Source organism: Typopeltis vanoorti, chromosome 25 (genome assembly GCF_054136105.1).
Source record: "Typopeltis vanoorti isolate ZY-2024b chromosome 25, IOZ_Tvanoo_1.0, whole genome shotgun sequence".
NCBI classification, from domain to species: domain Eukaryota; kingdom Metazoa; phylum Arthropoda; class Arachnida; order Uropygi; family Thelyphonidae; genus Typopeltis; species Typopeltis vanoorti.
Genome location: NC_143573.1, coordinates 73532892 through 73547827, shown reverse-complemented (window position 1 = coordinate 73547827; position 14936 = coordinate 73532892). Strand labels below are relative to the sequence as shown.

Here is a 14936-nt window from a genome sequence, read left to right as displayed (position 1 = left end):
CTGAAATGTGGGAAGGCGGCAGCAGCAGCAGTAATGATATTCGACCAGAAATGCTCAAGTATGGAGGTATAAACGTCTTACAGTGGCTGCACTGCATAGTTCAGAAGGCCTGTACAGAGGAACGAATTCCAGATGATTGGAGTAGACCTCTCACAATACCCATATATAAAAAGGGAAATAAAACTGAATGTGAGAATTACAGAGGTATTTCCCTACTGACTGTTCCGAGTAAGATTTATTCAAGTATACTTGAGAAAAGGTTGAGAAGGATTGTGGAAGAGAAGCTTGGTGAAGAACAAGCTAGATTCAGGCCAAATAGAGGCTGTCAGAATCAGATCTTCACTTTACGACAAATAGTTGAGAAATCATGGGAATATAACAAATCTAAGTTTTGTAGATCTGGAAAAGGATATGACAAGGTGCCAAGAGAGAAGCTTTTCAAAATGCTACAGTTCTATGGCGTCAACGGAGCATTATATCAAGCAATACTTAGAGTCTTTATTTGAGTTGTAAGTCAGCAGTTAGAACTATAGGAAGTACAGGTGGTTTAATGTTAAATCTGGTGTGAGACTAGGATGTACATTATCCCCTCTGTTATTTATTATCTATATGGATCACATTATGAAGGAAAGTGGTATTAAACCTATTAAAATTGGAGATGTTAGTCTCAGCTCTTTACTTTATGCAGACTATGTTATACTTTTAAATAAATCCAGTACAAGTCTTCAAGATTCCCTGACTAAATTGAATACCTGTTGAATAATAGATTTGGTATGAAGGTCAGCGGTAGCAAGACAAAGACAATGAAAATAAGCAGAAGAATTGAAAATATCATCTGCACTGTGAATGGATAACCTACAGAACAAGTAAAACATTTCAGCTACTCAGGCACGATTTTTAGTGAAAATGGTAAATTAAACATGGAAATAGACAATAGAATCAATAAAGCTGGTATTGTAGGAAGTCAACTGAATAAATGTATATGGAATAAGAGAGAAATTAGTCAAAACACTAAATTAGCTGTATACAAGACAAATTTCAAACCAATTTTAACTTATGGGTCTGAGAGCTGGGTTAGAAATAAAACACTTGGCCAAAGTACTAGAGACCACAGATATGTGAGTCCTGAGAAAGATTAGAGTTGTGAACAGATGGCATAAGTTGCAATATCATATTAAAAATGAGGATATTAGGAAAGAACTTAACATTGTTAGCATCCAGTAATGTGTTAGCAGAGCTAATCTCAGATGGTATGGTCACTTAAACAGAATGGGAAAGGAAAAATTAGCAAAACAAATGTGTTTTCTGCCAGGTTGGCAGGAAAAGGACCCATAGGAAGACCAATGTATATAGGTGGATTGATACAGTAAAAAGTGCCTTAGAAGATAGAAATAGAAGATCTTATAATGTTGGAGTCTTGACAGGTAACAAATTGATTTGGAGGAAAATTGTAAATAGGAAGTTAGTAATGATGTGAGTTTTTCATGTTGTACTATCATATCCTGTATACCCTTTGAGGGTACATATCAGGAATTTTATGATGACCTGTAGGTTAGAGAGTGGATATGCTAACCACTTGGGCCAACCAGGCTGGCAATTTCCAAAATGTTATTAGGGTTAAAAGAGCACTGCCTGCTCTTCTGGAGAATGAAAAAGGCATTAAGAGTTCATATATTATTTATTTATGTGTCCATTAAAATTTTTCTTTGGATGAATATGGAGGTATGAAAAATATGAAGATATAAAGGTTTTCAGGGGCTGCACTGAAGGCAGATGAAAGTTACTTTTTATTTGGTTTAATCCTTTATCCAAGTGTAAGCAAACAAAGTTTGCACCTGAAGTATCTTCACGACTGGGCTACTTGTATATAGAGGCTAATGACTTCACATAAATTGCCTTAATATCCTAAAATGCAAAGCACAAATCCTTTTGGGTGTGTATAATGCTATGCATTATGGGAAGGACCACTACCCACATTGAGGTCTCATCAATAGGAGCCAGACCCAAAAGAGATAACAAAGTTGAAGTAATACACAAGTCATATGTTTTCCATATATAATTTATCCCATACTGCATTATCAGACTCTAAGGCAAATGATGCAAAGTCATTAGCTTCTACATAAAAGTAGCCCAGTCCTGAAGACACTTCACACACATTTTTTTTTTTTTTTTTGTTTACTCCTGGATAAAAGATTCAACCAAGAATATAAATTCTTAGCATCTTTAATTTATTGTGTAACCAACTTAAAACTTCCAACATCTATCTCTGATCCAGAGTAATTTAACAGAAGTAACATCTAGAAAGTAAGGCCCGGTCAAGAATTTTTAAAAAATTGACTGGATTTTAAATTCATTTTTAAAAAAAAATTTTAAATGGTAGAGAAAAAAAAAACAAAAAAACTTTGTCTGAAGAAATATGTATCCAAACTTTCTGTTGTCGATTATACTCGTATTGCAACAAGAAATGTTTTTAGCATAGGTTAGGTTTTTCCTTGGCGACTTCTCAATACATCCACTGAAAAAAAGTTTTATTATAAACTAAAATGCTTACATATATACTTTAATTTTCCACATAGTCGCCATTGACTTCCAGGCAGTTTTGGTATCATCATCAAATTCCTGACATTTACCCTCAAGGGGTGTACAGGATATGATAGTACTACATGAAAAATTTACATCATTACTAACTTCTACCTACAATTTTCTGCCAAATCAATCTGTTACCTGTCAGAGCTACAACATTGTCAGATCTTAATTTATATATCTATCTTCTAAGGCACTTTTTACCATATCAATCCACCTATATCTTGGTCTTCCTCTCGGTCGTTTTCCGGCCAACCTGGCAGAGAACACTTGTTTGGCTAATCTTCCTCACCCATTCTGTTTAAGTGACCATACCACCTGAGATTAGCGCTGCTAACGCATTCCTGGATGCTGACAATGTCAAGTTCTTTCCTAATATCCTCATTTTTAATATGATATTGCCATTGGTGCCATCTGTTCATGTACCTAATCTTTCTCAGGAGTCTCATATCTGCAGTCTCTAGTCTTTGGTCAAGTGGTTTACTTCTGACCCAGCTCTCAGATTCATAAGTTAAAATTTGTTGAACACTGTCTTGTAAACAGCTAATTTAGTGTTCCGACTAATTTCTCTCTTATTCCACATGAATTTATTCAATTGGCTTCCTACCATGCCAGCTTTGTTGATTCTGTTGTCTATTTCCATATTTAATTTACCATCTTCAGCAAAAATCGTGCCTAAGTAGATGAAATGTTTCACTTGTTCCACAGGTTCTCTGTTCACAACACAGTTGACATTTTCAACAATTCTACCTATTTTCATTTTGTCTTTTTATTGCTGACCTTCATACCATACCTATTACAACCGTTATTCAATTTAGTCAGGGAATCTTGCAGACTTGTAGCGGATTTATTTAGAAGTATAACATCATCTGCATAAAGCAAGGAGCTGACATTAACATCTCCAATCTTGATATCAGGTTTAATACCACTTTCCTTCATAATGTAATCCATATAGATAATGAATAACAGAGGTGATAATGTACATCCTTGTCTGACACTAGATTTAACATTAAACCATCTCCCTGTACTTCCTTCAATTCTAACTGCTGATTTACAACTCAAATAAAGACTAAGTATAGCTCGATATAATGCCCTGTTGAAACACCATATAACTGTAGCATATTGAATAGCTTCTCTCTCTCTTGGCACCTCGTCATATGCCTTTTCCAGATTGACAAAAATTATATACAGATCTTTGTTATATTCCCATGCTTTCTCAACTATTTGTTGTAAAGTGAAGATCTGATCCTGACAGCCTCTATTTGGCCTGAATCCAGCTTGTTCTTCACCAAGCTGTTCTTCCACAATTCTTCTCAACCGTTTCTCAAGTATACTTGCATAGATCTTGCCAGGAACACTCAGTAGGTAAATACCTCTGTAATTCTCATTCAGTTTTATTTCCCTTTTTATATATGGGTACTATGAGAGCTCTACTCCAATCGTCTGGAATTCATCCCTCTGTCCAGGCTTTCTGAACTATGCAGTGCAGCCACTGTAAGACTTACAACTCAAATAAAGACTAAATATTGCTTGATATAATGATCCACTGACATCATACAACTGTAGCGTTTTGAATAGGTCTTGGCATCTTCTCTTGGCACCTCGTTATATGCCTTTTCCAGATCTACAAAACTTAAATACAGATCTTTGTTATATTCCCATGACTTTTCAACTATTAGTTGCAAAATGAATATCTGATCCTGACAGCCTCTATCTGGCCTGAATCTAGCTTGTTCCTCACCAAGTTTCTCTTCCACAATCTTTCGCAACTGTTTCTCATGTATACTAGCATAAATTTTACTAGGAACACTCAGTAGAGAAATACTTCTGTAATTCTCACAATCAGTTTTATTTCCCTTTTTATATATGGGTACTATGAGAGCTCTACTCCAATCATCTGGAATTCATCCTTCTGTCCAGGTACTCTGAACTATGCAGTGTAGCAACTGTAAAACATATATACCTCCATACTTGAGCATTTCTGGTCTAATATCATCCACTCCAACTGCCTTTCCACCAGACTTTTGATGGCTTTTTCTACTTCAAGAATGGATATGTATTCTTGATGCATGCCTGGTCAGTATTTTTTATCACTGTGCTGTCAACACTGCTAGTTTCATTTAGCAATTTTTTGAAGTAATTATTCCATGCTTCAAGGATATCTTTTTCTCCCGTTTTCATTTCACCTTTAATATCACTAATTCCTTTTACAGCACTCTTTCCTCCATTTCTTAGCTTCTTCAACAATCTCCAGAATATCTTTCCGTCTTCTTGATATTTATTTTCTATGTTCTTACCAAAGTCTTTCCATGACTTTTGTTAAGCTAGTTTTACACAGTGTTAGCTTTCTTACATTTGTCTCTGTATTCTCTAAGAGCACAAGCTAACTTATTTGCCAGGAACTTTTGATATGCTTTCTTCTTTCCCTTCACTGCCTCTTTAACTTCCTGTGTCCAACAGAGAGTTCTGATGTTTCTATCCTTGCAGACAACCTCACCACATGCATTGATTGATTCTGCCTCTCTGGCAGAATCAATCAAGGTTTTCTTCAGAGTTTGCCACTGAATCTTCAAGGTTTGATTCCTGTTCTCAAACTCTTTCATTTTTTCTTGAATAATGTTTGTATATTTTAGTCTACAGTTCACATCTGAGAGCTGCTCAACTTTTATTCGTTTTAAAACTTTCTTACATGTTCTTCTTTTCAATATGAAATTAAATTTTATCCTGCTCAAGACTAAATAGTGATCACTTCCAATTTCAAATCCTCTGTACAGTCTAGTGTCCTGCACCAGAGAGAAAACATCACTATCAACAATACTATAATCAATGAGACTTTACTTATTCCTTGCCTCTTCTCTTCATGTGAATTTGTGCACACTTTTATGTTGGAACATGGTGTTAGTAATAACCAGTCCATATCCTAAGCAGAAATCCAACAAGTATTTGCCATTATTATTAGCTTTGCTTGTTTCTCCAAATTTTCCCCAAATATTTTTATATGTCTGACAATCATTTTCTACTCTGCTATTTAGATCCCCAACAAGGACCAACTCTTTATTTTTCATTGTGTCAGTTGCTTTTTCTAAAGCCTCAAAAACTTCCTCCACTTCTACCTTAGGAGAAACTTCTGTGGGACCATAGGCGCAAATAAGTCTCATTGTTCAGTTCCCCATTCTGATATTTGCCCACAGCACTCTACTTGAAATTGCCTGCCATTCAAGAAGATTAGCCTCATATTTAGTGTTGAATACTATGGCTACTCCTTTTCCTTGATTGTCATTGCCTGAATATAACATTTTGTATTTATTGCTCAGAAAGAGCTCACCAGTTTTGGTCTTTTTTGTTTCAGTCACCCCTATTATGTCGATCTAGTACTTATCTAATTCCTCAGCTAGCTCCATTTCTTTGCCATTCAGGCTTCTTATGTTGATAGTATCGATCTTCAATTCTGGTGATATTGAGTTGGGGTGTGTTTTAGGATTTGTTCCAGTAGCTGACTTTTCGCTGTTCACCCTGGTTCCCCTGGAGAAAACAACGGGGGCCTTGTTTAACCGGGTGACGCCCCATGAAATTCTATCATGTTGTACCATCATTTAATATTGTGGTTTAAGCCAATAAGAATGCAATTTGGTTACCTAAATCCCAAATTGCCAGCCCATCCTAGTTCGTTCAGTATCCAGGTAGATACCCAACAGGGTGCACCACGAGACGGTGAAGACTGGACATTATGTCAGAAGCTCTGGTCTGTTCTCCACATTCCTTTAAAGGCTATGTGGAGGTCTCCTCTCAGTTATACAGCTTTGACCCTTATAACTATTGGAGGATGAAGGTAGTTGATGACTGGCAGACTGGTAACTGATGCAGAGGACATAGTTGAAGATATTCAATGATCAATTTATCAGTGTATTTCATCTTTGTGAAGGCAACATAATGAGAAGCTGGAATGTAGAGGGTATGATGGAGGAGAGACTGATGGTGAATGAGCAGGAAAGCATATGAGGAATGAAGTAAACTTGATGTTAATAAGGCAATAGTATATGACAGTATATTGTCACGTCTTGCAACAGGATGAATCCCAAAGCATGGAAGATGGGAAAAATTGTTCCACTTCACAAAGTGGGGAGGGGGGGGGTATAAGACTGAGGCTACAAATTATAGACCAATCTGCATTTATTGGGGTTGTTGTTAAGGTGTTAGAGAATTTAATGAGGACTAGGATGCAGAAGTAGTAGTCTTTAGAATGATCAGCATGGGTTTTTTTGGAAAGAGTGTGTTTCCGCAATCTGCTTATGTATTACAACAAGGTGACGAATTCACAAAACAAAGGAGATGCATATATGGTGTACTTGGAGTTTTCAAAAGCCTCTGATAGACCACCACCACATGACAAGCTGGTAGCTAAATTGAAATAGATGGGATTCGATAACAGATTAGTGAGTTGGACAGTTGATTGGCTATCAGACAGGTATCAGCAGGTTATGTATGGAGAAGTGGTATCCTAAAAGAGAAAGGTCACTAGTGAAGTGCCACAGGGATCTGTTTTGGGACTATTATTGTTTGACTTGTATGTTAATGACATTTGGACTGGCTTAACTGGAGATGTGCAGCTGTTTGTTGATGATGCAATGTTGGTAAGAGCTATGAGAAGTAGAGAAGATATTGTGGCCTTGCAGGAGGATCTGAATAGACTATGTGAGTGGGCAAATTAGTGGAGATATCATTTTAATGTTGCAAAGTGAAAGGTCTTCAAATTTGGTGGCAAGGATGAGATATCACAATTCTAAAATTGTAACAACATCACAATGGATTATAGCAATAATAAGGAGGGCACTGTTATGCAGAAGAAAAGAGGTTATGGTTCCCTTGTATAAGACTTTGATCAGGCCACATATAGACTACTGTGCACAGATCTGGTTACCTGGTTTTCAGGGAGGGGGGGATGAGAATGTATTGGAGTGGGTCCAGAGAAGGTTTAGTAAGTTAGTCTCAGGTCTATGAAATGTCAGATTTGAGGAGAGGTTGAGGAAATGCAACTTACAGAGCCTTGTGAATAGAAGAAGAAGAACAAGGGGATAGATATGATTGAGACAGAAGTTGGTACCAGATTAATGCAGAGAAGATATTCCATAAGGTAGAACTTATGGAATATCTTCTAAGGGTAGAAGAAGATAAGAGCATCAGACAGCATGGACAAATGTTTCTCTATCCTCAGCACCTCCTGGAAGTGCAAGTCATCACTGTGGGAGATCATGTGGATTAGGTAGCAGTCATCTCTGAACTCATTATTTTTTGAAAGATAGTTATGCTTATTCACAAGGCATAACAGTGATGAGTTCAATAAGAATCATGCTGAGTGTTTCCAGATACCAGGATATTTAAAATCCTTATATAATAATCCGTTATTCTGTAGGGACACAATATCAGGTAGCTATGTTTTACCAGGTTTGCTTATGAATTTTTCCACCAGAGAATGATAAGAAATCTCCATGGTAACAGTGGTAGCTAGAATCATCCATGTGCATGCATACATGTAATCACAATACTGTTGATAGTATAGTGGTTTTCAGGGATGTGGCTCTTTAAAAATAGTTTTTATTTTAATTGTTTCTTTACTAAGTTTGGGTTATCCATCCCTGATCTTCATTCAGTATACTTACAATCAGGGGAGGTTCGTGAATAGCACTGCAGAACTGCAGCACCCCCAATTTTTCTCGATATATAAATATATTTATTAATTTCTTTATATTTGCTTGTAATATTTAATTTCATCATCAACAATCCTATACAATTCTCTTATTTTGTATAAAAAATAATAAAAATCCATCTTGTAGCATTTATGAGGGCAAAGGACGCTAGCAGCACTGTGTTTACCAGTGTCATATTGCTATGCGCACAAGCATATGCATGTCATAGTGAGATGTGAGCTATTAGCGCAATGCAGGACTGTCTGTCGTGCAGTTCCACTGTTGTTCATATGCTGTTTGCACCAGTAGTAAAGCGTTCATAGTGCTTATCGTGTTTACTCTGCCTCTTTAAATATTTGGGCATTATAATCAAACATGTCCAAAAATTGTAAATCCATTCCTTTAATTACAATTAAAGGAATGGATTTTATTTTTAAGTAATTTTGAATTATACTATACTATATAATTTTATCGATAATAAACAATATTATTGTTTAATTTTTTTTTTTAAATTTTTACCATAATTTTGATATTTTACCCAAACACATATACATTGTACTTACAGTGTGTATGTATATTTCAAAAGTTGCAGCACCCTTACGATTTCAAGCCACGAGCCACCACCACTGCTTACAATTATAGTGTGGAAGAGATCGACCAGTCTTTTCTGTCTTTAGCCAATGCCCACCATCTGATGTTAAACCTTTATAGATCATCCCCTCCATCTTGTTCTTTGGCAACATCTCATGTGTCCACTTAATTTTTCCATCTTTCATCTGTTAATCTGTTAATATGGCTAACCCATTTCCATTTACATGCTTTACAATACTTCACAATATCTTTGTTGTTTTGTGAAGCATGCTTCTCTCCAAGGCTTTTTTGGATCACACACAACCTGTCTTCCTGTTTTTTAGTAATTGCCCATGTCTCACATCAGTAATAACTGGAATAAGGCACATATTAAACAGCCTTCTTAGAGGTACATCTAACAGATAATCTTTATACAAAAAAGCTTTAGTTTCCTTGTGTGATTCTTCTATTTATTTCTTTATGTTGTTTTTTCTTAAAAGTAACTAAACTGTCTGAGGTACATACAGTAATCCACAAAATCAACAGGATTATCTGATGATTTTAGTTCGATTTGATCTGAATTTGTCATCAATCTTTACTTTAGTCATGCTTATTTTTAACCTTTTTTTTTTTTCCTTCTTTCTCTGTTAAGATTATTATTATCTGAGACCTCCAGGGAGACAAGGCGCCATCGAGGGAGGCTATAAATTACCCAAACTAACTGTCACACCTTTTCTTAAATTCATTCACATTATATGCACTCATTACCCCTAAAGGCAAACTATTCTACTCACTCACTGCTCTGTAAAGAAACACCTAGCTCTTACCCCTTTCTTGACTGCGAACAAACTTAACTTCCATGGATACCACCGTGTTCTCTCCCCACCTTCCATATAACGAAAAATTTCATCAGTTGAAATCCTATAACACCCATTCAAAAGTTTATATACCTCTATCATATCACCTCTCTTTTCCCTGTTAACCAGAATCTGTAATCTACATACAATTTGTCCTCATAATCTAAATCCCATAATCCAGATATAATCTTTTGCAACTCTTTTTTGTACCCTTTCCATAGCTTCTTTATCCTCTTAGGACCCAGCAGGCCAAATCTGCACACAATAATCCAGGTGTGGCAATATCAAGGCTTTATAAAAAGGCAAAATGACTTCTTTATCTTTACATGTCAAGGTTTGCTTCAACATCGCAATTATCGAGTTGTATTTGCAACTTTTGCTATGTGACCTCTGAACTTCAAATTCCTATCCACCATTATGTCAAAATCCCCAGCCTCATCAGTTTCTTGTAGCATAGTCCCGCTAATAGAATATGCCGCTGAAAATCTCATCACACCATAGTGCATAACTTTACACTTACTAACATTGAACTGACAGCCATTTTTATTTGCCTAAATTTCCAGACTATTGAAATCATTTTGTAAGTGCTGAATATCATTGAATATCATTAGCATCCCTGACGGCTCTGCCTTTCTTTGCACCATTGGCAAACAATTGCACATCTCCTGTTAGACCCTTCTTGATGTCATTAATGTATAGATTGAACAACAAAGGCCCAAGGACTGAACTCTGAGGTACACCACATCACCTTAAATCTAGCACATTCAATACCCACCATGTACCACTTTTTGAAATCTGTCTGTCCACCATCCACTGATCCAAGTCAAGAATTTATATTCCAATCCCATATTCTCCAGTTTATGCAACAGCCTTTCATGTGGTATCCTATCAAATGCCTTAACAAAATCCAACATTATCATAGTGTATCCATTCCCTTTATCCAACTCAGCCATAGCATTGTTATAAAATATGAGCAAACTGCTGCAAAATGAAAACAATTAAGTTTTGTTCATTGAAGTTAATTCAATAGTTTTCCCATGAGACATTCTGAAAGACTTCTAATGTAGCACAAAACAACTTAGAGCACCAGATGTATTTTTTATGTTCTTCTAGGTGGATATTAGCAGATATTCCAGTCTGATTATAATATGATAAATTGCAGAAACAAGGAACTTTGTAAACACCTGGAACAGAGAGAGAGAGAAGGTAAGGGAAACTTGGAAAAGCAGATAAGGGCAGTCAGCTTCAGATAAAGTTTGAATACTGTGTAGAGATTATATTTTTTTAGAGTCCTGGCTATTTTCTTCCAAGGTGTTCCTGGATATATTGAACAATGATAGCATTACTATTCTTAATTCTTAGGCCTCCCATCGAACATAGCTAAGATTAGCCAACCACAACCTCATAGGACTTGAGGCTTTCCAGTCTAATCTTTTCCACTTATTGTTTTGTGCAGTTCTGTGCATTTCTGCAATTTTAATATTGTATCCCTGATGATGTATCAGTGACAGACAAAATGTAGGACCGACTAAGCGTGTTGCTGTTTTTATTCCATTAAACCTTATAATGAGTTCAAACTAGCATATGTCATTTCTTCTGTGTCAGGAAAGCCAAGTAAGCCAAGAAAAATTAATTGAAACATCCAACTCATTCTTGTTAGATATGAATTGATATATATCCACAAACTAAAGAATGATTATAAAATTCATTTTTGTAACCCAGAATACAAAATTACATGGACCATTTCCAAAGTTAAACATGAAAATGATGTATTATTAATATAACAAAACTGAAAATTTCAATATATATCTTGGGGCTAGCGAAAATAATGAAGAAGTAACCAGTTTGTCTATTTTCTGGACTAAAAATTCTGCCAGCTCTTCATAAGACCAGATAATTCATCTTCAACAGAAAAGTCCTTGAACTTAGATCTTTCCAATTGAAGAAAAATTATCCTTACAACTGCAACCCAGTTACTGTGTGACTTACTGTACATGATACCTGTTAATCCAATAAGGATACTGTTGTATACTCAATATTCCAAATTTTTCAATTGTTTTTATTAATCTAGAAACAAGATTTCAACATTTATGGTTTTCATCAAATAAGCATATGAAATCTAATGTAATATTGTAAACAGTTTGCTGGTCTGAAAAAATCTTTCTTTGAAATACTCAGAAAGAATTTCTCCAACCTAATTTAAATCATAAATTTCTCACTTCCTTCTACTTAGAAGGAAGTGAGAAATTTATGATTTAAATTAAAGTTCTTTTTTACACTGCAAATTACTTCAATGTGTGCTTTTATCTACTGCTTGCACTACTAAAAATTATCCTACTCCAAGAGATAATATGAAATAATTCATCTTTTTTTATATAAAAAAGAAGACCATCTAAAAGAAATTACTTACTAAAAGGGGCTGATAATTAAGCCACGTTTATCCCTTTTAAAGTGTGCATATCTAGTACAATTCATTCGTTCATTAGTTGTCATTGCTAACCACATCACCTAAAATATAAATAGCAATAAATTAAAAATTTGTTCACAAAATTAAGGAAATAATGAAATTTATGAACACACACACACACACAAACAATTTAATGTAAGAATTCAGAAGCAAATTAAAAAACATGGAAGTGTAAACTGCCCCTAAAATTCAAAGCAATCAAAAGTTATAAATAAGAAAATGAACTGAAGAGCTAGTACTATTCTGGCAAAGGAAAACTCTCAATGAGTACAGTTGATAATACAAACTACAAGTACACAACTGATTTTCTGGAACTCTTGGTTCCAGAGCCTTGCAGTAACAATGGAGGTTATATAATATATAATTATTATATATTATATAATAATTATATAATATATAATAATAATGTTATATATATATATAAATAAAGTTTATAATAATAAACTAATTACACCTTTCCCATGTCTCTAAAACACCATGAACTGCTAGAAAGTGGGGAAGAGTAAGAACTATTACGAGATCAAAGGATAGCAGAGGAAAAGACACTCTGGTATATCATGATTGCTAACCTGCAAACTAGAGAAGCTACTTAAGAAGAAGAAGAATATTAATTTCGATGTTTCATTTCCAAGATATTACTTTTTGTTACAACAGTGGTTGTTCTTGGATGTTCTTAATAAGGCTTTCTATCCTGCTATTTTTGAAAGCCTTAGAAGAACAACCACAGTTGCAACTTATGTTAACTGTAAAAGGTAATATGCTTATTTAGAGCACCAAAAAATAAGTGTCAGTTGAGCAATGCATTTTTTGTTTACTAGGTTTTTTTTTTTAAGATTCTGATACAAATTTAAACTTCTCGTGAGATTAGAGGAAAAATTTTTTTTATCAGATTTTCTCTCACACTGGTATATCTCATGTTGTTCTCATATAAACAGAGACTAATAGTTTTCTTGTCAACAACTGAACCTCTGATTTATTTTCTGCTTTCAACTGTTTTTGTGTTAATTAAACAATGCACACTATACTTTACTTCTATCTGACTGATAAGCATGAATAGTTCCATTTAATATGTCTGTGGCCATAGTTAAGTACTCTGCAGTTTGCTTCTTAAGTAGCAGAGTTAAAGATATCACTGATAGCACAACAGCTTTAATTAAATACGAGTCTGTTGCGAGTACACATTAGAAAATTTCCACATTGCAGATTTTGCATTCATGCATTAAAATCAAGTTAGTTTTTAATGGAAAAGTGATTTCTCAGACTTTTGTCATCATTTATGATAAAACATCAAAAATGAAATTTTGTTCTGCTGCAGTAAAGTAAGATATAAATCTGTTCAATGTTAGCATAAGGTATTTTTAGCAAAGTTAGAATTTTAACCTGTAATCTGTACCTTAGACTTACACACAGTGAAATCTATGGATGAAAGGGAGGGGGAGTTATTGACTTGCTTAATATTAAAACTTTTATAGGTGCATCTCCGAGCCAGTGCTACAGAAAGCAAGAAATGCTCATTTCATTACAACATAGCTCTAAATTTTAAATCCAGATATTAGATTAAACCATATATAGTATATTATATTTATCGTTTGAAAACAAGAAACAGAGTCTTGAAAATTGGAACGTGAGAACATTATATAAACTAGGGAATTTTGACAACCTTATACAGGAAATAAAAAGACTTAAAGTTGATGTGATGGGAATTAGTGAAACAAGATTGCCTAACATGGGAAAACTAGAGAAAGATGGATTTACATTTGTATATTCTGGTGGAGAGAAGCATGAATATGGAGTGGGTTTCATGATTAAGAAAGATATCTTTAAATGTGTAATGGGGCTGTGGCCCATAAACGAAAGAATAATACTTATTAAATTAGCCACAAAGCCTTTTAACATCATAATTATCCAGGTTTATGTCCCTACGATGAATCACAATGATGAAAAAATAGATTTTTATAATAACTTACAAAAATCTACAGAATATGTAAAATCAAATGAGATACTCATAGTGATGGGTGACTTGAATGCAAAGGTTGGAGAAGGGGAAGAAAATCCAGTTGTTGGAAAATTTGGACTAGGCGACAGAAATGAAAGAGGTGAGAGATTGATACAATTCTGCATTCAAAACAACTTGCACATGATGAATACTTTCTTTCAACATCCAAAGCGCAGACTGTAGGACAAACCCAGATAACTCTATAAGAAACCAAATAGATTTCATAATGATAAATAATAGATACAAAAATAATATAACCAACATACCCAGGTGCTGATATAGGTTCAGACCATAACCCTGTTGTGTCCACTTTAAAAATTAAACTAAAAAACATTTCTAAAAACAATCATACTGAAAGACTTGACTTCACAGCTCTGAATATACCTGACAACATAATGGTGTTTAACTCAGAAATTAGGAAGAAATTAGATCATGTAGGATATAAAACAGAAGACAATATACTTTGTAACACAGAGGAAATTGAAAACAGGTGATCAAATTTTAGAAGTGCAATATATAAGACAGCTAACGAGGTTATTCCAAAAATTAAATACAATAAGAAAAAACCCTGGATGACTGAATCAATACTAGAACTTATGAATGAAAGACGAAAAAAAAAAAAAAGAAAAGTACACAACAGTATAGAATACTCAGTAAAATTATAAAAAATGAATGCAGGAAGGCTAAAGACAAGTGGCTAAATGAAAAATGTAAAGAAATAGAGGAATTGGACAAGAAACACAATAGTAAAGAAATGCATAAATCAGTCCAAGCCCTGA

General features: G+C 34.6%; 1 protein-coding gene across 1 annotated transcript in view; it reads right to left on the bottom strand.

Annotated features, from left to right (window-relative positions):
- Positions 1-14936, bottom strand: part of Hip14 (palmitoyltransferase Hip14) — a 242982-nt gene that overhangs the window by 9704 nt on the left and 218342 nt on the right. Inside the window, exon 13 of the mRNA XM_090414298.1 lies at positions 12105-12202. Coding sequence (XP_090270424.1) covers positions 12105-12202 — 98 coding nt within the window. The remainder of the gene's footprint in view (positions 1-12104; positions 12203-14936) is intronic.